General features: G+C 56.0%; 3 protein-coding genes across 3 annotated transcripts in view; 2 read left to right on the top strand and 1 right to left on the bottom strand.

Moving 5' to 3' along the window:
* Positions 1–2,768, top strand: part of SYNGR2 (synaptogyrin 2) — a 3,624-nt gene extending 856 nt beyond the window's left edge. The window contains exons 3-6 of the mRNA XM_006886350.1: positions 165–281; positions 1,826–2,063; positions 2,340–2,479; positions 2,574–2,768. Of these exons, the coding sequence (XP_006886412.1) occupies positions 165–281; positions 1,826–2,063; positions 2,340–2,479; positions 2,574–2,768 (690 nt within the window). The remainder of the gene's footprint in view (positions 1–164; positions 282–1,825; positions 2,064–2,339; positions 2,480–2,573) is intronic.
* A 2,013-nt stretch (positions 2,769–4,781) lies between these two features.
* Positions 4,782–15,860, bottom strand: TK1 (thymidine kinase 1, soluble). Its single transcript, XM_006886173.1, has 7 exons — positions 15,795–15,860; positions 15,643–15,674; positions 14,751–14,861; positions 12,068–12,161; positions 5,542–5,631; positions 5,053–5,172; positions 4,782–4,973 (listed from the first exon to the last, which is right to left on the bottom strand). Exons 1-7 carry the CDS (start codon positions 15,858–15,860, stop codon positions 4,782–4,784), a joined length of 705 nt encoding a protein of 234 aa, XP_006886235.1.
* A 1,029-nt stretch (positions 15,861–16,889) lies between these two features.
* Positions 16,890–22,918, top strand: part of AFMID (arylformamidase) — a 20,165-nt gene continuing 14,136 nt past the window's right edge. Inside the window, exons 1-2 of the mRNA XM_006886172.1 lie at positions 16,890–16,949; positions 20,230–20,320. Coding sequence (XP_006886234.1) covers positions 16,890–16,949; positions 20,230–20,320 — 151 coding nt within the window. The remainder of the gene's footprint in view (positions 16,950–20,229; positions 20,321–22,918) is intronic.

The raw sequence follows: 22,918 nt of genomic DNA, 5'->3' as shown, positions 1-22,918 counted from the left end.
ATCCCGTCCCGGACCCGGCTCCCTTCTGGGTCCGGACCCCTCACCTCCTCGGGTCCGCGCACCTGCTGGTCCTGATCCCCGCTGTGCACCCCGCTTCCCGAGAAGTCCCCCCCATTCCCGGATCCGCCATCTCCTCCCTGTGCGGCCTCCCGCCCTGGTCTCAGACCCCGCTGCCCACCGCGGGCCCTTGGCCTCCACCCCGGGTCCTGAGCCCCCATCCCGGGCCCCCACCCCCTCGCCGGGTGTCCCGGAGGCGCCGAGGGGACACCGTCACCGTGCTGGCAGGAGGAGGAGCTTGGGGCCCCTCCAGGACAGGTGGCCCGCACGCAGCGCCTCCCAGCTTGGGGGACTCACTGGGAAGGGGCATTCCGCAGCCACGTGGGGGGCGGGAGGGAGGGGGACAAGTGAGGCTTGGAATCCCTGAAACGGGGTCTCCCTTGCTTTCCGGAGCGGGCCGAGGGCCCCTATCCAAACCCCAGACCTGCTAACCCAGGATGTACCTCTCCCCATAAACGCTCCACCCGGGCTTTTAGGGGTCAGGGGGAGTGAGAGTAGAGCCTTGACCTTGATCTCACTAAAGCTGGCTTACCGGTGGCGGCGGGGGGGGGGGGGGTGGGGGTCCTGGCGTGCCCAGAGCCACCTCTAGGGTACCAGACGCTGCGCCCCTGCGCCTTACACCCCCGCCCCCATCCTAGGTCCTGACCGGCTCTGTACATGGCTGCACCCAAGCAGGAGATGCCCAGTGTTGGATGGCAGTGCCAGGAGTTGGGGGGTTGGCACCGGGCAGCCAGCATCCCATAGTTCCGGCTCCATCTCCAGCGGGGGGTGGGGCGTGTGACTGCAGCGCTTGAACTCTATTGGAGAGCTCGCGCCAGGCCAGGAGCCCAGTGCCGGCCCTCCACCCCGCTTCTGCAGTGGTTACTGGTGGTGACTGGCAAGGGGCTCTTTACTGTGGGCGCGGGACACAGGCTGGTGGACCTTTGTGCTCAGGCTGGACCTGTTCTAAGGTGGGCTGATAAATGAGCCCTCCTTGGGAGTCGGGGTGCCATCAGAGTTCTAGGACAGTGGGTGTCTGCCAGGAGCAAGGAAGAGTGGAGGGGGTTATACTGAGGTAGAAGCAGGTCAAGGAGGCAGCCCTAGACCCCGCTTTTAGCTGAGGATGCAGTTGGAGACTGGCCACTGGTGAGGTTCTTCTCGGACCTGGGGTCCCTTGGGAAGTCAGGCGCTGTCCAGGTCACTCAGGGGCACCTAGTGAGGGAGTTGCTTCTCAGAACCGATGCCTTTCAAGTGTGGTGTTGAGGAATAGTCTTGACCATGCTGTGGACTGGCTCAGAAGTGCAGCCAGACTGCTCCTTAGAAGCAAGACGGTGAGACTTTGTCTCCCATACTTGGGACGTAGCAGGAGGGTCCAGGCCTTGAAGGACATCACGCATGGAGAACCGGAGGGTAGGCGAGAAGGAAGGCCCTCAGGATGGACTGTCAGTGGCTACAATGGCTCATGCACGGCCACTGACCAGGAACCTGAGACAGCATGGTTTTCTTTAATGTTTGAAATCAGTGTGAAGATGGGATGTGCTGGGGGTGACATGGTCTGGCGTCTAAAGACATTCTCATAGGACAGCCATCGGCCTCCTGGAGAACCCAGGACTGGCTGCCTGGGACGGGACCGAGATCGGGGGTACCCCTGGGAAGGGGCTGTACTCCAGAGGTGGAGGCAGTGCTGCAGGAAGCTTCCGTGGGAGAGAGGTGGTGTCTAGCCATGTTGCTGGCTCCTGGGGTGTCTGCCAGCCCCGGGTGACCTCTCTCCCCCACTCCCCCTCTCCAGGTCTTGGCCTTGATCGTGTTTGCCTGCATCTTCGGGGAGGGCTACAGCAACACCCACGAATCCAAGCAGCGTTACTGCGTCTTCAACCACAACGAGGACGCCTGCCGCTACGGTGGGGCCATAGGCGTGCTGGCCTTCCTGGCCTGCGCCGCCTTCTTCGTGGTGGATGCCTACTTCCCCCAGATCAGCAACGCGACTGACCGCAAGTACCTGGTCGTCGGGGACCTGCTCTTCTCAGGTATCTTGGGGTGGGGTGGGGCTCCCCCAGTATGGGCTCCAGACAGCATTCCCCAGGCCCACACCCGTCACGCTGTGGGTTTGCATGTGACTTCCTGTCCATCTGCTGATCGCCCTAGTGTCCAGAAGTCAGTGGCCAGGCTTTGTAGCGACTCCACAAGTCGGAATCGGTTCTCCCCACTTCCTCTGCCTTCAGATCTGCGCCTCGGGGCATCCCTCTCTCCAGAAGCCCCCCAGGGTCCCTGCACAGCCCCCTGACCCCTCCTTGTCTCCCCAGCTCTGTGGACCTTCCTGTGGTTTGTTGGTTTCTGCTTCCTCACCAACCAGTGGGCAGCCACCAACCCCCAGGACGTGCTGGTGGGCGCTGACTCGGCCCGCGCTGCCATCACCTTCAGCTTCTTCTCCATCTTCTCCTGGGTAGGTGGGCCTGCTCATAGCTGTGTGAGGCGAGGGGCGTGGGAGGGCGAAGCCTGTCTCCTGCTCCCCAACCCAAAGCTTGGCTCTCCCACAGGGTGCGCTGGCCTCGCTGGCCTACCAGCGCTACAAGGCCGGCGTGGACTTTATTCAGAACTATGTGGACCCCACTCCCGACCCCAGCACAGCCTATGCCGCCTACCCTGGGACCTCTGTGGACACCTACCAGCAGCCACCCTTCACCCAGAGTCCAGAGAACACCGAGGGCTACCAGCCACCCCCTGTGTACTAAGCAGGAATGGGAAGGGGTACGGGGGTGCCCGCGGCCCTCCCTGCCACCTGGACTTCTCTCCCGCCTGCTGGACACCCACCTGCCTGCCCGCCTGGCTCCGTGGGGCCATGGGCCCAAGTGCCTTTGCAGAAAGGGGCTTCCCAGCCTCCTGCCCACTCACTCCTGAAGGGCATTTTTAGACAAGGATTTTTTGGGTTGTTTTTTTTTTTTAGCTAGAAATGTTTGCTTCTTGGGGGCGGAGGCCACCTGCCCTGTGGAGTAGCTGAGATAGGAGGGGTGCCCTGCCTTCCTGCCACACCACTGTGCCTTAGCATCCCCCACCCCAGGAGTGGGCTGGGGGCTCCTCCAAAGACGCAGGTCGTACCTCGCCCTGGTCTCTTGCTACTGGTGCTGGGCTGAGCCTCCCAACCCCTCACTCAGGTTTGCTGTCTCCTGCACCTTACTGGACCCCCAGGGCCAAGGCCATTGCTGTATTACCTGCTCCTTCTGGATTTGGGGTTATCACCCTGTGCCAAGTGCCTGGGGGCTGCCTTCCTGCTGTGCCCAGCCCATCCCCCCTGCAGCAGTGGGAGGGGTCTTGCCTGCCTGAGGACACCCAGCTTTATGTAAATAGTCTTGGTTCTGAAGTGTGGAAGGGGGCTGCATCGCAGACCCTCCCGTGTACTAGAAAGCTTGGGGTAACCACCACTCTCAGCTTAGGCTGTTTGGAAAGGGAATAAATGGCTTTCTCTTTCACTGTCTGTACCACTCGGTCGGTCTCAGCAAGCAAGGGGAGGGACCGGGGGCCTCATGGTGCCTGCAGAGGTGTAGGGGCTCCTGCACAAGGGCGGCACCTCCCAAGTCCCCCTTCCTCCTGAGCCTTGCAAGGTACCCATGGGAAGGATGGCCCCAGTGTGACCTGAGGGAGGGGCTTCTGAAGGACACTTGGGGACCAGGCCAAGCCTGTCTCAGAAGGCAGGACCCACTTTTGCAGGTTGGGGCCCCTGAAGCAATCCGCCTTCCCTCTTGAGCAATGACCCAGGCTGTCATCAACGACCCATGGTTTCAAAACCCCGGTGAAAAGGAATAGGGTCACCTCCCCAGGCCCTGTGACCCCAAGGCTCAGTGCGGCCGTCCAGTGGGGTGACCATCCCTGTGCAGGGACTGGCCCCTCCCAGGTGGGAAGTGGAAGTTGTCCCACTTCCAGAGGGTCCCCGGGCCTGTCACTAACGAGGGCTTGGATAAATAGTTCCAAACCTGGAACAGGACCGAGAGGAGAGAAGGGGCCTGGGAAGTCATCTCAGAACACCCACCCAGACACAGCCATAACTGCCCCTGGAGGCCCCACTGCCACCCACCCCCACCCCATGGGGCTTGAGCTCTGCTTGGTGCTGGCCAGCAAGTGTCCATTTCACAAACAAACCTGCCCCCACAGCAGCCTCGCTGGCAGCACACTGCCGGCTCGCCTTTTCAGCCTGGTCCTGAGGCTGCCAAACGGACAGGTGGTTCCCGGACAGGATCCCCTTCGTGGTCACTTCTCAGGAACACAGCAACAGCAGGGAGAAGCTCTTCCCCCACATCACGTGGACATCAACTGCAGCCCCACGGGGAACCCCAAACTCCCTCTTCCCCACAAGGGGGGGATTTGTCAGAAGGCCTGATGTATCAAATGGCTCATTTTAATATTAGTGACTCAGCAAAGGTGTTGCCCTGCACCAGGCACTTTTGGGTACGAAGGCTCTAGTCTGGAGAAAATTCATGGTGAGTGCAGGTGAGCTGTTGGCCCACAGGGAAGGGCCATCCTGGGGGGACAGTGCCCCGGTCAGGGCTGGGCTTCCCGGGGAGAATAGAAACTCAAAAGCCGCAAAGTGGGGAGAGCACTGCAGAGTCCATGTCACCAGGGTATGAGGTCTGGAGAGATCCACAGGCTGGCCTATCCTCACCTGCAGAGCCTCTCACCAGATGGGCAGGCTGTGTGTAGTGGGCAGCAGCGAGGGAGAGGAGTGGCGTTCCGCAGGCCTGCCTCCTGTCCAGTTAGTGGGCAGAGCTGCACTGCAGGACCTGCTGAGGGGCAAAGAGCTTGCGCACGCCGGCCACCTCGCCCGGCCTTGCCAGCACTGGGCAGTTCTCCTTGTTGTCTAGTCCTGGTGACGGGCAGGGCGCCTTCTTGAAGTAGCAGAGGCGACACACTGAGTGGTACTTGTCTGCTCCGCCTATCACCTCCACCTGTCCACAGGGACATGGTCAGGTGTGATGGCCAGGCCAGCCCATGGGGCGCCCCCACCCCGAGAGAGGGCCATGGTACCTCTTTTTCAGCCCCCAGTCTCTTGGTGTAGGAAGCCTCTCGGTAGCACTCCATGCACACGGCTGTCAGCTTCACCACGCTCTCGGCCAGCGGCACCAGGTTCAGGATGTTCCCAAACGCCTGCGGGTATGCGGAGAGCCCCAGTGAGGGCCCATTGCGCCGGGGATGGTCTGAGCCCTTGGGTTCATGCCAGGGACGTTTGCCTTGACCCTGCTCGTCCCCTAACTGCAGCATCTGTCCCCTTGTCAGTCCAGGCTACTTGGCCAGTCACGATGTCCAGAGAGGATAAAGGGGTAGGGGCAGGCTGGTGTAGCCTGTCAGAGGCCCGGCTCCACGGCCTGCTCTAAGCAGCTTGGCTGTACTCTGCAGCACCAACCCCTGGTCATCCAGGGAACAGCGCATTACGTGGGCCATCTCTGGGCACGCCCATGTGCATCCAGCCCTGTCCCTCCTCGTCCTCCCAGTACCCCAGCCTGAAGAAACCCTCACCTTCCTCTGGAAGGTTCCATCCAGGGCAGCCACGATCACAGTCTTCCCGGCATTGGCCATAGTCTCACTGAACTCCACGATGTCAGGGAACTGGGCAGAGGAGGGAGGAGAGTGAGGGGCCATGCTGGTGGCTGGAACTTTCGTTCCCAGACATGAGTGGGCACCCGCTGCCCACCGAGCGACTGGCATGGTCCCCATGGCTCATGCCCTGTGCTGTATGGACAGCTCTGGGGCAGCCCCGTGAGCGGAACCAGGTGGCCAGGCTCCTTGGGCTTGAACCTACTAGCGGTGTGACCTTGGCAATGACGTTAACATTTCCAAGCCAGACTCCTTGCATGGTTCTCTGCACTGAGAACATCTTGGTCCTAGTACGGCTGTGACAGTGGGATTCCCTAGACGTCTGAAAGGAGCCAGCCCTGGGGGACGGCTCCCTTCTCACCACTGTCCATCCTGGAACCTCTGTAGGTCCAGGGTTCCCTGGAAATAGCCATGTGTCTTGGCCGCCCCAGTGGCACAGAGCTTCCCAGTACAGGGGCCAGGTTCTTCTGTATCTTGTGAGATAAAAGGTGTTACAAGCCACACCCCAGGGGGACCCCTCACACAGCAGGCCTGTGATGGCATTAAATGTGCTACATTCTGTTTGGTTTGACAGACCGCAGGGACTCAATGTCCACACTGCATTGGGGCACAGGTATTTTGGGGTGGGGGGGGTCACAGTTCAATCTCTGGCAGACTGTAAAGCAGAAACCTGTCAGAGAAGATAATTGTTTTCCACTAACAGTGGTCAGACCACACCTGTCAAAGGCAGAGAACCTGTGAGCCCAGGAGGAGCATGGCTGTCCAGGTTCCACTGCTGCACAATGTGGCCGGTGACCGGGGGGGGCCTGCCTCCTCTTCCAGCTCAGGCGTGAGGAAGCAGGGCCACCACTGGTCATTCACACACGATGGGCACATCTTTTTGCATACAGGCTGACAGGAAAGGGAGCCCTTCGCAAATCAGATTTCACTCAGGAAGGGCTCAGAGAGAGGTCGCTACAGAAACAAGCCCTGGGGGACTCTCCCAGCTGGGCTCCTCACGGCCAGTCGATGGGTTTTCTACAGCTTGATGGGCCTGTTTACTAGAAGGTGGCCAGTTTGAATCCACCAGGGGGAGAAAGATGGGAAGTCTCCTGTGAAGATTCACAGTCCCAGAACCCTGTGGAGCGTTCACCGTGGGTCTGAACTGACTCGATGGCAGGGAGTTCGACTTTACTGTATGAAGTCACAGAGACATACAGTCCCCTTTCAACGCAGAGGAGGCCACACACAATCAGGTGGGACCTGCACCACTCAATGCCACAACCACCCCAACCGCCTGGCCAGGCCCCAGCCCTCTGCAGAGGGCTGTGAGGGGACGCGGGTGACCCAGCTCTTCCGAGCACATGCAGCTCCTGGCCAGGCTCTCAACCTGGCACAGGCATGGGGAGAGCAAGGCCTGTCCCAAGCCATGGGTACCAGGAGGTGGTACAGTAGGAGTAATGGGCCTGAGAATCACAGGGAGGGAGTGGGAAGAGCGAGCTTGAATAGAATGGATGGTGATCAATGCTGTAAAACAAAATGTGTGTGAACGGGTCAGTGAAAAACCAACATGCTTTGTTAAACTTTCACGCAAATCTCTCTCACACACACACAGTGGAAAAAAACCTCACAACAACTTAGAACAATTTTAAGCCTAGAAGGGCAAGGCCTAAAACGTGCAGCATTTTGCAGTTGTGGTATTTTTTGGGGCTGTTTTGCCCTTCAGCCTGCTACACAGCCAAGTCCTGGGAATCTCTTGAAACAAAGAACTTCACAGAAACACCCGCCACTCTGTGGCTGTGCTAGGTCAACAGAGAAAGAAACCACATCTGAACAGGCGAAGCATGAACGCCGGAAAGCAGGGGACACCTGACTGCCTGGCGGGCCGAGAGCCAGCTGCTTCTGTAACAAATGCTGCTTTCGCCACCCCCTCACCCCCCACCCTGGGCCTGCCCTCTCTAAGAGCAGCGCTGAGAAGACCATCCCGTCTGACGCTGGAGAAGGGTCAGCGTTTAGAATCCATCGGTTACTCAGTGGAAAGACAAGGCCGTCTGCCTCCAGAGATTTACAGACCAAGGAAGGGAACTCAAGCTCAGCATGCAGCCAGATGAGACATCAGCGAGGTGACCGCCACCAGCAGTCCAGAGAACAATCAGCCACACAGGGTCACAGGGCAGCACGGACCTAAAGTGAAGCTCAGTTATGCAGAGTGAACTAACTCAGTCCCACAAGGACAAATACTGCATAAAACCATTAATGAGTATAAGGACCCAAGGAGGGAGGGTGGGCAGGGCCGGGTGTGAATCACAATTTGATGGGGGTGTGTGTGAGAAGGATCTTTTGTGAAAAACAATGTATTTAAACTTCGTAAAGAAATCAGTGTAAAAGAAAAAGTTGACACTCGGAAGGGAAGCGACGTGGAGGGATGAGTGTAAACACACAGACACACAACGTGGGGATTGTAACCGTGTCACACAAGACACGGAGGAGTGGGTGCACAGATAGCAGTCTTTTCTGAAAACTCTCTCAAATAAACCCAAAGTCATCCCAGGCGTGCAAAGGGGCAGTTCTCCGCCGCCGCACAGGGCGGTGGGGTGGGAACGGCAGGAGAGCAGGGGTTTGGTGCTGGGTTACAGTAAACACTGCGTGAACTGGTTCAACTTGCTCACCAGGGAGGACGCGGCCGGGGCTGTGGCGAAGCTGGAACGGTGCTGGCTTCTAAGCCAGTGTGTTCAGTCGTCAACGGAGGAGGGAGAGGCCAGTCCTGGACAGGGCGTCAGGCTTGGCCTCTAAACCTGCCGACCACAGGCCAGTGTTCAGCGGGTCACAGCCACAGGTCCGACTGTTGTTGATTGAGCACAATTCCTAGCGACCCTATGAACAAAAGGCCTGAAGCCCCTCTACAACTACTGACATTTATCAAAGTTCATAGGGTTTCCAGAGACATGGTGTTTAGGAAGTGGATGCTACTCGTGCTTCCAAACCTGTCATAGCATGTTATTGTTATCATGTGCCATTGAGTTGCCTGCAATGTATAGCGACCCTATGAACCTTTCTGAACCCTTCCCTGTCGTGAGCTAGTCTCACTAGCTCCAACACACCAACCCCATCACCCCAGTTACTATATCAATCCATCTCATCTGGGGTCTCCCTCTCCTGTGCCATCCCTCCACCCTTCCGAGTATGTCCTTCTCCAAGGACCGATCTCTCCTGTCCATGTGCCCGAAGTGAGGCGGAGCTTCAAAATCCTCTCCAAGATAGATCTATTTGTTTTCTTGGCAGCCCATGGTATGTTCAAGACTCTTCTCCAGCACCACAACTCAAAGGCATCTATTCTTCTTCTGTTATTGTTAGTCATTGTCCAGCTCTCTGAAGCATAACAAGTGATTGAGAAGACCATGGCCTGGATTACGTGCACCTTTGTATATAGACTTTGTTGCTCTTCAGCACTCTGGAGAGGTCCATGACAGCAGATTTTCCCTAGTGCAATTTGTCTTTTGATTTCCTGACTGCCGGTGTTAACAGTGTTGACTGTGGATCTGAGCAAGCTGTAATTGCTTGTCCTAGGAGAGCCCAAACCACAAAGACTGATTCAGCAGCCACACAGGGGCTGAGGCCACAGGAAGAGAGGAGGACCACACCGCCTGTTCTCTCCTTTTCCTGTCTACGTCATTCAACGAAAAGAAACCCACCCGCCTGTGTGCATGTGAGACGTGGAGACGCCAAGTCCCACCGGCTGCCAGCCTGCTGAGCCCTACCCAGTGTGTCCCCACCCAGGACGTGCCCAGGTACAGACAGAACTGCTCCACGGGGTGTGCCCAGATGCCACTTACGAAGCTGAATGCCAGGCCTTTATTCTAAGGCACTGGTGGTAGGTCTGAACCGACAGCCTTTCTCAGACATGATCAGACTGAAAAGAAAATCTCGCATAGCCTTGTCCGTGTGGATCAGAGATGGACGGGACCTAGCCACAGGGGTGAGCAGACACAGGACAGCTGGGAACACACCTCAGGGCTGTGGTTTACCTGGGATGGCGGAGAGAATAGGGGTCCTGGGAGCCAGCTTAAAGTTCTCAGCTGCCAACTGAAATGCCCATGGTTTGAGCCCACCAGTCGTTCATCGGGAGAAGGCTGGCAGTCCGTCTGGTCAGTAAAGACTCACAGCCTTGAAGCCCAGTGAGGCTGCTCCCCTCAGCCCTACATGGCCGCCGAGTCGCTAGCAACTCAACAGTGGGTGTGGGTGCGAACGGTGAACTGACCAGGGAGGCCTGGAGCGGTCACGTCCCCAAAGGAGATGGTCGTTATGTTCCTCCGAGTCAGACAGACTCAAGCTGACCCTCCAGCAGCTTTTCAGAAGCAGTAAATCTCCCTGGAGGAGATTACCTTCTTTCTTCAGGAGAGCAAGTGGTGGGTTCAAACCATGCGTGCTGAAAAAGTTTTCTGTTGGTTTGCGTACAAAATTCTTACACCTTGTGTTTTACACTGTCCTTCAGTCACGCCGTGCTTCATACAATCGTTCCCACTCTGTATGCTTTTGAGTTTGCAGTTCAGCTCTTTGCCACTAAGCTACCAGGCTCTGGAGGAAATTGTTGTATGTTGTCAAGATGGGTGGTCTTCCTCCAGCCTGGAGACTCGATTCCATCGCAGTGGGCTTGTGTAAGGGGATTGTCACACACCAGTGAAATGTTCAGTTATTAGCAGAAACCTGGCAGCCCAAAGCACCCAGCTGCCCTGAGGAAGAAAGGCTTGGCGGTCCACTCTGACGAGCCAGCCTGGACGCTGTGGGGCAGTTCTGTGCTGTCACATCAGGTCCCCCTTGGATGTAACTTCTCATTAACTAGTGACATTTTCAGAGACCTTAATCTCCTTCAGGGAGCTCTGGCGGCCCCGTGGTAAGGGGCTGCACTGCAATCCCGAAGGTATGCAGTTTGAACTCACCATCTGCTCTCCGGGCAGACAGGCAGTCTCCTGAGTGATTTACTGCCTCTGAAAACCCGCTGGAGGCCCAGCTAGGAGTCATGCCCGACTTGACAACACACAACTGCCAGCCTACATGTTCGCTACAGCACCCACTCAACCTCAGAAGCTCAACTCACTGCTGTCAAGTCGGAACCTCCTCAGAGCTGACCCTCCAACAGGCTTTTGGAGGCTGTAAATCACAGGAGAGGAAAGCGCTCAACTCTCTCTCCAGGAGCTGCTGCGGGATTTGAACTTCCAAAGGGGCTCCGCCTTTGAGTTAACACCCCAGGTGTCGGCGCCTTTAACACACAAGAGAAGGAAGCCCGGCTCAGGCCCACGCGGCCCCTACAGTCCTGGGCGTCCAGCCCACTCTCGCGGTCACCACGTCAGCTGGTCTCTCGGAGGGTCGTCTCGCTGACTCTCACCAAACATGACAGACTTTCCGAGTGACGGGTCTTCCTGATGATGCAGAAAATGAAATCTCGTCCTCTCCACTTCCGAGGCGCACTCGGGCCCCACGTTCCCCAGACACACCGATGGACCTTCCGGCAGCCCACGGGGTTGCCTCTACTCGGTCCGAGCTGGATTCGTTCCTTCTGATGACGCATGTACACACAGCGTGCTCTCTGCCGACACAATTCAAACAGCAGTTCTCCGTGTCCAGCGTTGGCAGTGTGTGAAAGACCGCAGCTCAAGCAAGTAGGACACACCAGGTAAGAGACAGGACAGAAAGGATTTTTTTTCTGTTTTCCTTGTTCTGACAGATTTACCACCCAGGAAAGTGACGGATGAGATGGAGGACTTCCTGTTCAACGAGTGCCGATTCGACAAGGAGGACGGATGGCCGGGCCACCATCTGTGACCCCATTTACAGCAGAAGGAAAACCAAATGCAGACATTTTCAGACAGAGGCCGGGGAGACTCTGAGGGCTACTCAAGCACACGTCCTGCCTACAGAAACCTCTAAAGGCTGTACGTCAGGGAAGAGGAAAGTAAACCAAGGAAGGAGAGACAGCAGTAACGGTCCAAGCAAGACGGAACACGCGTGCACACCGTGGTAAGAAGTTCGCTGTGGAAGCCTTATTTTAAAAGAAATATTATATGTCTTTCCAAGGGAATTCTGGTGGTTTAGTGGTAAGGAGCAGAACTGCCAGCCCAAAGGCAGGTGGTTCGAATCTACCTGCAGCTCCCCGGGACAAAGGTGGGCAGTCTCCTGTGTGACTCGGTGCTTCTGAAAACCCGCTGGAGGGTCAGCTAAGAGCTGGTTTTGATTTGATGGCACCTAACAGCAACCACAGCATATTTTTCTAAAGGTGAAAATTCCATACAGCAGTAACATGGAGGTGAAAGGCAACATTCAAGCATCACTTGATAGAGGAAGTTCACTCACCGTGTGTACTTCAGGGGTGAAAGTGTAAGGGCAGAACCAGAATAGACAACTTCCAAGACGGCACGGGAAAGAGGGACACAGAGACACCGCGGAAGGAAGACACAGAAGTAGGTCAACTTACAAACTGTCCCTCGTCGATGCCTATGACCGCTACGCCCAGGGCATCCTGGGCCACGTCCCGGAGCAGGCAGGCCGGCAAAGCCTCCATGGTGTTCCTGGGGAGGGAAAGCCGGAGCGTGAGTGAAGCCGGGGATGGAAGCCAGACACCAGGTGTCCCACTCCAGGGACAGAAGCCAGACCCAGGTGTCCTGCTCCAGGGACAGAAGCCAGACCCAGGTGTCAAGCTCCAGGTGACCACCACTCTGGGGGCAGAAGCCAGATACCAGGTGTCCTGCTCTAAGTGACCACCACTCCGGGGCAGAAGCCAGACCCAGGTGTCCTGCTCCAGGTGACCACCACTCAGGGAGCAGAAGCTAGATACCAGGTGTCCCGCTCCAGGGACAGAAGCCAGACCCAGGTGTCAAGCTCCAGGTGCCCACCACTCTGGGGGCAGAAGCCAGATACCAGGTGTCCCACTCTAAGTGACTACCACTCCGGGGCAGAAGCCAGATCCAGGTGTCCTGCCCCAGGTGACCACCACTCGGGGGGCAGAAGCTAGACACCAGGTGTCCTGCCCCAGGTGACCACTGCTCCCCTGCAGAGCCCGCCCAGCACAGCTTCAGGAAGTTAACATACGGCGGCGTGTCAGCACTTGGTCCCAAGCCCACATTGCTTCTGCTGGACTATGTAGCAATGCCCAGGAGAAACATCAGGAGCCTTGGTGGCACAGCGGCTACAGCACTCATTGCTACCAATAACCAAAAGGTCAGCAGTTCAACCACTCCCTGTACAGAAGGAGGTGGCAGCTGGAGACTGTAAAGATGCCGGCCCTGGAAACCCCCTGGAGGGTTCTAGTCTGTTCCGCAGGGTCACTAGGAGTCGGAATCGACTTGGGGCCAGTGGTTTTAATATGAATCTCACATAGGACTCAGAGTCCGTTGATGCCCTGACCAGTGGCCAGGCATGCAGGACTGGTTCTCAGTGAGAGACCCGCACAGGGGCCAACACACATAGCATCTTGTAAGTCAGAAGGAAAAAACCCAAATGACTCAGAGCTTGGAGTATGTGTGCCACACAGAGGCAGACACACGGACGTTTTTAACTTCCATTAATGGAGGAAGGAGGAACACTTGGGTAGCTCAGTGGAGTCCTCGTTGTCCATGTGGGAGACCTGGGTTTGATTCCAGGTCAGTGCATCTCACACACACAGCCACCACCTGTCTGTCAGGGGAGCCTGTGTGAGCACTGCTAGGATGTGAAACAAGTTTCAGTGCGGTTTCCAGACCAAGTCAGACCAGGAAGAAAGGCCTGGTGCTCCTCCAAGCCAGCTGATGAGAGCCCTGAGGATCACACCAGCCTGACAGCCCACTGTGGAGAAGGTGTGGCGTTTCAATGGGCTGTGCACGGCGTCTCCATGAGGAGGCAGTTCATGATGACACAGGAGGAAGTCAGAATGTGGCCCGGGCGGGGGGCCAATCCAGTGCGATGACCTAGAATCCCCTCCTGTCCACTGCTCCCGTTAGGTCCAAGGATTCCCCAGGATCAGACGGCTAGTGAGCGACAAAGCCAGGCACAAAGCAGACTGGTCCCAGGGCTGGGCCACAGTGACTGTAGCAGTGGGCTCAAGCATGCGGGGTGTATAAAGACAGTGCGGGATAGGCCAAGGTTCAGATTTGTTGTTCATGGGTCACTAAGAGCTGTCGTTGACTCAATGGCATCTAACAGCACTGGCTATCTGGCTCACGCCAGCCATCTGCAACCCTGCTTCTTGACGCAGGGCTTTGGGTCCATCTGTCTCTGAAGCTGTAGTCCCCCAAGCCAGCAGACCCTGACTGCAGACGACCTGGACTCATTCTCTTCAAACCCTCTCTCTCTCTCGGTCTCACCCACAGCCGTGGGACCTGCCAGGCTCTACAAGCCCAAGTGCCATTTCCTTGAAGGAGGTCTCTTCCTCCAATCTTCACTGGTTTTGCTTCTGTAAAGAATGCACACTAGTACAGATGGACACTTTAAGCAGGTGTTCAGCTTTACTCACGGTGGTGGAATTGGAAACGACCCTCCACTGAGCTTCGGCTGCTGTAAACGGCACGGGAGGAGGGTCCCATCTTTTTTCTTGCAGCAGCTGGTTGATTGGAACCTCTCAAGAAGCACAGCCTTTGAGTCAGCGGTGCGAGACCCTGAGGACTACGCTGCCGGAGGGAGCTCCCCTTCACCTTTTGGGGTATGGAACCTGGGCTGAGGATTGTCCATTGTGGGGGTGCCCGGTCTCCACCACTAGATGTCAGCAGTATTCCGCCCTCCCCAGGAGGACAGCCAGAAGTGTCCCCTGACATCATTTTTTTTAAAGTTATCTTTTACTGTATGGTTAATCGTCATGAGTTTTAGGTTGTGGTGGTGTATCGTGGGGTCAAAACCGACCCTGGTGGATTCCAGCTGTTTCTTCGACACTAGGCCACCAGAGCTCCCCAACATCCTTTTTTTGACATCGGTATTTCCCAGGGGACAAACTCGCCCTCCTTGAAGACCACTGGTCCACACAAGGCCAGTCAAGTCCCAGGCCACCTCTTCAAACAGCCCAGAGAGTGGGGTGATGTCAGGCAGCAGTTCCCAGGTGCCAGCATCACTGATTATCTCCAGGACAGGAAGCTCTGGCCATCTACTCTGTGGCCAGTGCACTTCAGGGACCTCTGAGGGCAGGGACTGACCTGTCATGAGTGGAGAGGCCTGATCCGTAGCGAGTGTCCTTGGCGTACTTGATCACCAGGCACTTGTACTGGGCAACCTGGAAACGCCGGACGCGTCGCATCAGCTCTGTGCTGCAAGGACAGAGGGTCCAGTGAGGCTGTAGCCGATGAGACAAGGACCCCAAGGAGCTGGTGTCCACCACCCCCTGGTGGTTTCCAGGCGGAAGCAGCAGGGAGTGGGTGGGAAGGGCTTCCATGGAGAGCGCTCAGCTTTCTCAGCTGAAACTGGACCGAACCCCAAAATTAAGACTCTGGGGGGCCCAGTGGACGGGGAGGGGGGCTTGGACGGGGTGCTCCCTAGACACCTAGAAAGGAGCTCCTGCGGGGGCCAGAACTAATTACACCAAGCCAGCTTGTGCAACTTTGCCTGGAGGCCCAGAGCCTCGCCCAGATGGCCTGTGGCTAAATCAGAAAGAGGCAGAGCTTAGGTCTTTCTGGGGCAGATCCCTCCCAGCCTCTCTCAGACTCTGGTAAGGTTCTTTCTCTTGGGGGGCTAAGCCTCAAGCTCCCCTACACTCCTCAGTGTGGAAAATGACGTCTCCTGTCGTAGGTTAAGGGAATTAGGACACCAGGGGCTACCCACAGGGTACAATGGCAAAAAGATTGGGGCTCCCTCCTTGCGGCCACTGATGGGGGAGAAGCAGCACCCGCGGCAGGAAGGGAGGTGTACAGGATGGGGAGTGGACTCCAGGGCAGGGCTCAGAGGGTGGGTTACAGGGTGGAAGGTTCTAGAGGGCTCTTCTTCGAGGGGTAGCTGGCAGGAAAGGAAAAGGGTCCCGGGCAAGAAGGGGTGTCCCTGGAGAGGAGAGTGGGGTTTTCAGGAAATGAAGTGGGGCCCCCCAAAAGCCACTACCTTTTCCCTGAGAACATGGGCCCGAGGATCACCTAGGAGAGAAGGAAAGGTCACTTGGGGGCCGGTTCCGCGCCGAAGTCGAACACTGAAGGATCCCGACCAGACCCGGACCCCAGATCCCCGCCCACCCGGCTTGGCCCCAGCGCATGCACCTGGACCTGACCGCGGATTTTGCTGGGGGAGCCGGGCAGCACAGTGGGGAGGGTGATGCAGCTCATGGCGCCTGTCTCCGGGGAAAGTCGCGCAACTCCACCGCCGTCCGGACGCGGTCCTCTGCAAGTTCCCGCGCCGCAATTTTCAATGCCGCAAACCGCCCAATCAGAAAGCCGGGGCTGTGCTTCCGGGGACCAATCACCGCCCGGCGTGCGCAGGGGTTTTGACGAAGCCCAATCGCCGGGTAGGATTGGCGCCTGGTGGGCCGGTCAGACGTGTGGGCGGGGCCACGGCGAGGAGCCGGCGGGACGAGGTTGGCGCGACCTGGCCTGCAGCCAGGGACCCTGGTCCGTGTGTTTGGGGAGGTGTTAGAGCACGCGGCTGCTAATCCACAGGTTGGCACCCACCACCTGCTCTGAAAAAGTAAGGTGAGGCAGTTTTGCTCCACGTTTCTAGCCTTTAGAACCCTATGGGCAGTTCTTTCTCCTCCAGCGTCGCTAGGAGTCGGAATCGACTCAATGGAAGTGATTTTGGACGTGGGTTTGGGCTGCAGTCGCACGTCGGGCCAGTAGAGGGCGGTCACGAGGAGGGGAGGGGCAGGCTTAGCGCGGGACGGCGGGACTGGCGGCGCGGGATTGGCTCTGAATGGCCGGGAGCCTGGATGACGGGCTGGTGGGCGGGGTCGCTGGGAGGCGGGGCTAATGGAGGCGGGGCGGGCCCGGCCGAGGACCTGTCAGACTGATGGGCGGGGTCGCTGGGAGGCGGGGCTAATGGAGGCGGGGCGGAGCCGGCCGAGGGCCTGTCAGAGTCAGACTGATTGGCGGGGTTTATGGGAGAAGGGGCTAATGGAGATGGGGCAGAATTGGCCGAGGGTCTGACAGGTTGGTGGGCGGGGTTAGGACGCGGGGCGGGGTTAGCGCTGGGCGGCTGAGGGCCTGGCGCCAACTTTGTTACAGGGGCGAGGTGGGCGGTGCCTTGTCCAGAATCTGAACGGCGCTCCCTGATACGGCGAGCTCGGGGCGGGGCCAAGGCTCGTCCCGCCCACTTACCAAGTCTGCAAGGTCAGAGCGTGCATCTCTCTGGTTGTCGGTGGGATGGACGTCTCTGGTTTGTCTTCTGGGCATGAAGCCCCTTGGAAGAAAATGTCCAAAGAGGTAGGCGGATGGCAGGGAGGACTAAGCAAGGGTTGAGAAGGTCAATACAGAGATTAGATTGAATCGAGTTCTTAAGTGGAAAAAGTGCTCTGAGATGCAGTGGGTAAGCATTTGGCTGATGAACTGAAGGTGAGCTCTTTGAACCTACCAGCTATTCTCCGCAGAAAGATGTGGTAGTTTTCTGTAAGAGCACAGCCTTGGAAACCTATGGGGCAGCTCTACGTGGTCCTTCAGGGTTGCCACGAATTTGGCCCTGGGAGAGAATTTAGAGAGCTGTGGGAGGGCCACTAACTGAGTGCTGGGCAGAAGGTCCATAGTTTGAACCCACTAGCCGTGTGCTTCGAGGGAGAAAGATGTGGCCGTATGCTTCGGTAATATCACAGCCTTGAAAATCCTATGGGAGGGAGCTCTGGTGGCCTAGTGGCAAAAAGCTGCTCTGCAATCCCAGAGGCGCGTGGTTCGAATCCCCCAGGTGCTCCCCTGGAGAAGGAGGGACAATCTCCTCCTGTGTCAGTCGGTTCCCATTCCACGGTACACTATGGGGCAGTTCTGCGCGGTCCAGTGGGATCACTAAGAGTCGGAACTGACTCCAGGGCCATACCTTTTTTGAGGTGGGGGTCTAAGCTGAGTTTTTTTACCTATGGAAAATAACACCTTTGGCAATTAAAAAAAAACCAACACGTTTTATTCTTAAAAAGTTTAAAGAGCAAATTTCCCCCCTTTTTCTATTCAACTCTTCATCTACATTTTGTTTTATGACATTAATTAGAATCCATTCATGTGACCACCCTGCTTCTCTCCTCTTCCTCCGTGGGAGTCCTTTCTGCTCTATCTACCCCATCCTGCCTTCTGAGTTTTCTTTTTGAGCAAATTGTGCCCTTTTGATCTTGTGATCTTGTGTGGTTGGTTATTCCAAGAACTGAGTGTCTCCCTGACATTACTGATTACCCTTCAGACCTGTGTGTGATTTGGCTGAAAGTTCAGCCATGGGTTGAGCTTAGTTCACAGCCCGCAGCTTTCCACTGCTGAACCGTCTCTCACATGGACACTGCCATGGCTGATAGGAACTGGTCATCGGTGCCCCTCCACACCGTCAAGTGGTGCTCAGGGTCCATGCTGCAGCTGCCATAGTTTAGACATGTGCCTCTGGTCTAGTCGGGAAGCCTCCCAGCCCTGCCTCTCGTGTGGGCCCCACTGAGCACCTGCTGTCAGGTACAGAATGCCCGAGCAGCGCCCTGGGCTGGGACTGCAGGGTGTGGGGAGGCTTCCCTGTGTGCTGTGTCCTGACTCAACCACACTGAACGACAAATGTGTTTCACTTCTGGCTACAGTCATACTTTTGTTAGATGAACTTTGAGGATAGCGAGAACTAAAACTAGGACGATGGTATTCCACGTACAGCCCCACAAAGGTTAAGGCCAAAGTTCTCCTTGCTACATTGGCCTGAGGTTATGCAATGCACGTGGGTCTGTGCTTACATGGGGAGGTGAGGACAGGTGAGGCTGGGATGCGCTGAGAAAGGCTGTGATGATTAGAAGCCACATTATGCAACGTGCCCTGCACAGCTCTGGAAGAGGGTAAATTACCATCAGTGGTCATTCCCTGTCCTCTTTTCCTGATTTGGGCAGTCATTCTTTTTGAGGTGATGAGTGTATCTGAAAACCTGATGGAAAGGATGGTCCTGCCCCAGGAAATCAATCAGCCAGCCTCTCACTCCCTCTTACAGACACACACACTAGCCTATGATAACAGGGAACTCTCCGAGTGGCATGGCACCATTGTGATAAATAATGCAATGATAAAAGTCACCCAGAACTGACTCCTCTCCAGCTCTGGCTGCCACGTTTGTCGTTCGCTGCAGGAGGTTCCAACTCTTAAGGACCCCCTATGACAGTAGAACTGTCCACAGAGCTCCCTATCATACGGTGCTGTCTGCAGCCCCTGTGTCAGTCCATGTTGTCCAAGGTCTTCCTCCTCTTCACTGACCGCTGCATTACCACGCATGCTGCCCTTCTCCGGGGACCGACTTCTCCTGATACCATGTCCAAAATATGTGGATACAGTCTCACCAGACTTGCTTTTAAGGAACACTCTGACTACACTCCTTCCAGACAGGTCTCTCTGCCCCTTTGGCAGTGTGTGGCCGTTTGATATTCTTGCCAACAGCACAATTCTCTAGGCTCATATACATGGATGCACATGTGCTAGTGGCTTCAAAACCTCATCCTTTCTGTTAGCAGCCTAACAATTAACCACTGCACCACCAAGGCCCTGGTTGTATTTGCTGTTCTCAGGGATGCAGGCTGAGAACCCAGTCAGGAGGAGGAAGGGCAGTGGTAGTGCAGACTTGAAGGACTGGCTTCCATCATGGATACACCGTCCTTCTTATAACCTTCCGAGGCACGAAGTATGCCCATTAGACAGAGGTGGAAACTGAGGCCCAGAGATGATATGTAACTTGCCTGCTAGGAAATGTTGGTGTTAGAATGGAGCTTGGTCCACTTGAAGCCAGAACTTGAGTCTTTCCGTGATGCCACCCTGTCCCCAGATTTTACTCAAAGGCCTTTGAACACTTTCTCAAAAATCCTGGCCTTTCTTATTTCTTAGTTAAGTCTGAACGTCGTGGTCCGGCGGTCAAGTGCCTCTATCCCCCGCTTCTTGGCCCTCTAAACCCCAGCTCCCTCCTCTCTGCTGTACCTCTAACTATGCCCTGGCCTCCTCTTGTTGTACCTGCTGTCCCTTCTCTGGTGGACACAGTCATGCCTCCCTGGGACCAGCCCCACGCCCGCTCTGCAGTGACCCCCTAGCCCTCTGGCCTCTAGCAGGGCTGGCATGGTGGTAGTGCTACACGGTCCTGTTAACCAGGACACATTTGGCAGGCATGTCTCCCCTTGGTTAAAGGTCTGTCTAGCTCCGTGTACCTCTAGACCACAGAGGTGACGGCTAGCTCTGACCAGTTACCATCTGACTCCGTCTCACAGCTGAACTGTGCTCAGGGTTTTCGAGATCTGCTTTCAGAAGCAGATAGCCAGGCCTTTTTTTCTGATGCACTTTTGGGTGGAATCAAGCCGTCAGTCAACCTCTTAGCAGCCAAAGGAATGAGCTGTGTGCTCTGCTAAGAGCTCTAAAGAATGAAGACAGGCAAAGCGGGGAAGGGTCTCCAGGCTGGGTCTCAGGGAGAGCTGGGTTACTGGGGAGAATGATTCTCAAGGTAGAGCGGTGTCTCAGGGGTGGAGTGGGGCACGCTGAGAGCACAGCCTTGTACACCTGTCTGTCACAGGAGCTGGAGACTCAGTACAGCCCCAGCAGGTGGGTCGTCCGGCTGGGAGCAGAGGAGGCCCTGAGGACCTACACTGAGACGGGAACCCAAGGTACCATGTGGCCTCTTTCGCTTGGGGACTGGTTCAGAATGCTGGAGTGCGGGGAGGGGGGCTTCCCAAGCACCTTTGCGCCTCTGATGGAGAGACCTGGTGAGGTCCATATTCCCTCCACCACACACAGGTTCCCTTCAGCTGGGCTGTGATCAGCCCCCCTGAGGGTCCTGGTGTAGAAGCACAAGGGAGGTGGAGTAGAAAAGGGGGGCCCTCACTCAGCCACGGGACACCCTGCCTTGCTCTTTACAAATGGAAATTCTTCCTTTTTTTTTCTTTTCCTTTTAAACGTATTGGGGCTGGGGAACCTGTCAGTCCTGGAGTTCTGTGGCTCATTTCCATCTCTGCACATGTCCCCTGCTCGTGTCCCCAGAGTATGGCACCTTGATTTCAGCTTCCTACTGGTGGCCTTTTCATTAACTCTTCTCAGAACCAGAATTTAACATCACGGTTTATTTTACTGAAAGCCGGGTGATTTGAGCTGCTCCTCTGGAGAACCATGTGGCTGTCCGCCCACTTCTCTAGATTTACAGCCTTAGAGACCTCCAGGCTGGTTCTGCTCTGCCCTCCAGGGCGACTGTGAGTCAGGGTCACCTTAGCTGGCACTTGTCATCTACCGACCCACAGCTGACCCTCCAGCTACTTTCCAAAGGCTCGAACTCACACAGGAGGGTATTGCCCATCTTTCTCCCACAGGTCAGCTGATGGATTTGAACTGTGCACCTTTGAGTCGCCAGCACAATTCCTTACCCCTAAGCCACAAGAGCTTCCTTGACTGGCAGTGGGTTGTATTTATTCCTAAGGCACCGAGGGTTTCTGGTTTCTCAGCTCTCCCATTTCCTTTGTCCGGTTCATAAGGGACTTTCTGGTGGGCTTCTCCAGACTGGCTACAGTTTGGGTTTTGGAAAGCCAAGGAACTGAGCGTGGGGTGGAGCGGCTGGGCTGGGGTGGAGCAGCTGGGCTGGCGTGGAGCAGCTGGGCTGGCGTGGAGCAGCTGGGCTGGCGTGGAGCAGCTGGACTGGCTGGGGCAGCAGCACCAAGGATGAGTAGCCTGCCCTGTGGGGAACGTGGGCTCTTGACAGAGCTGCACGTGAAGCGAACCCCACAGAGCTAGTGGACCAGCCTCCTGGGCTTCCTGAGTGCATGCATCTCATGTGAAGTGAACCGCACAGAGCTGGTGTTCCAGCCTCCTGGGCCTCCAGGGTGGTTGCATCTCAATGTAGAGACTTCCGAGAGGAACAGGTTTGTCGGAGTTTTGTTCCAGAACATTCCACCACCTTTCCTGTCCTTATGACTGGGATTCTTCAGTTGGCAGCCACATTCAACAGCCACTGTGCCCCCAGGGCTCCTATGGTCTGAGACACTCTACAAACTTAGAACTAAAACCACCCTGGAATAGTCTGAACTAGAAACAGACTGCCTCAGAAAATGAAAACTACCACCCAGCAGTGCTGACCTTTCAAAGCCACCCACAGGAGAACAAGTGGTCAGCAATGACCTTCAAGCGAAGATGACGGTGCCAGGGAAATCAGATGGCTGGAAGTGAACGCCCTGAGCAGAAGGCGGAAGAATGCTGACACATTGTTGCACAAAGTGTAACCAACGTCACTGAACGTGTGCGCGCTGCTGTTATGAGGCGTCATCATGTCGATTCTACCTCCTAGCAACCCCACAACACAATGAAGCCCTGCCCAGGTGCAACCAGGGTGTTCCTTCGGGGCAAGGATGGCGAAACGTCATCTGTTCCTGGCACGTCATCAGAAGGCAGCAGTCCTTGGAAAAAGCAGAGTCATGAAACAGGAAGACAAGATGCAACGACGCAGTGATGGGGTCGGACAGCGAGCGTGGCAGCACAACATCCTACGGACGAGGCCACTAGAGCCTCCTGCACGACCACAGCCATGGACCTTTGGGGGAGTTGTGCTCTATCCTGTGGGGTCCTTGTCCTAGGAGGGTCACTGTCCTGTGAGGTCACTGTGAGTCGGTACCTACTTGATGACAGTGGTTTCAGGGGGTTTGGGTTTTTTCCTTATGATGATAATCTCACGGAGTCCTCTAATCTCTATTGGTCCAGTGCATCCAGACATATTTTTATTCCTGTTTTAAAAAAATATTTAAGAGAAGATCAGCTTCCGGGAGGGGTAAGGAAGAAAGGAAAAGGAGCCTGGGGGCTGAAATCGTAGGATGGACAGTTCATGCTGTCAGGTGACCCACTCTAAAACTAAAGTTAGTAACTCTAATTCTTTTTTTCGTTAGTTCTGGCTTCTTAAAATTATTCTAATTTTAATGAAAGTTAAAACTTCTTTTTTTATTTAATCTGAAACCAGCTGTCTCTCTCGTGTACACAGTCGGATGAATTGTCTCGAATTTGACTCAGCCGTCTAAGGAGCACCCAGACTGGAAACAGCCTGACGTGTTTTTTCCACTCTTAAGTTTTATTTATTCTGTGTGTTTTTTTATTATTAAATTTTATTAGTTTTAATGAACATTTACAGGGATTTTGGGTTTTCATTCCTTCATTGCTGTACCATTCTCTCTACCCTCCTCCCCAGTTTGTTCTTCTTCCCCCGCCATCCGAATGTCTGTTTTAATTGTCCA

This window comes from Elephantulus edwardii, unplaced genomic scaffold (genome assembly GCF_000299155.1).
Source record: "Elephantulus edwardii isolate Elephantulus edwardi_28Jun2011 unplaced genomic scaffold, EleEdw1.0 scaffold00048, whole genome shotgun sequence".
Taxonomy (NCBI): domain Eukaryota; kingdom Metazoa; phylum Chordata; class Mammalia; order Macroscelidea; family Macroscelididae; genus Elephantulus; species Elephantulus edwardii.
This window is presented reverse-complemented; position numbering and strand designations above follow the sequence as displayed.

What these genes read in the sequence shown, in the direction of transcription:
- TK1 (XM_006886173.1), bottom strand. Translation starts at nt 15,860, where the DNA reads ATGAGCTGCATCACCCTCCCCACTGTGCTGCCCGGCTCCCCCAGCAAA. An exon ending in CCCATGTTCTCAGGGAAAAG is followed by an intron (nt 14,862 to 15,642) that starts GTAGTGGCTTTT and finishes CTGTCCTTGCAG; the next exon opens with CACAGAGCTGATGCGACGCG. An exon ending in GCATCGACGAGGGACAGTTT is followed by an intron (nt 5,632 to 12,067) that starts GTAAGTTGACCT and finishes TCCTCTGCCCAG; the next exon opens with TTCCCTGACATCGTGGAGTT.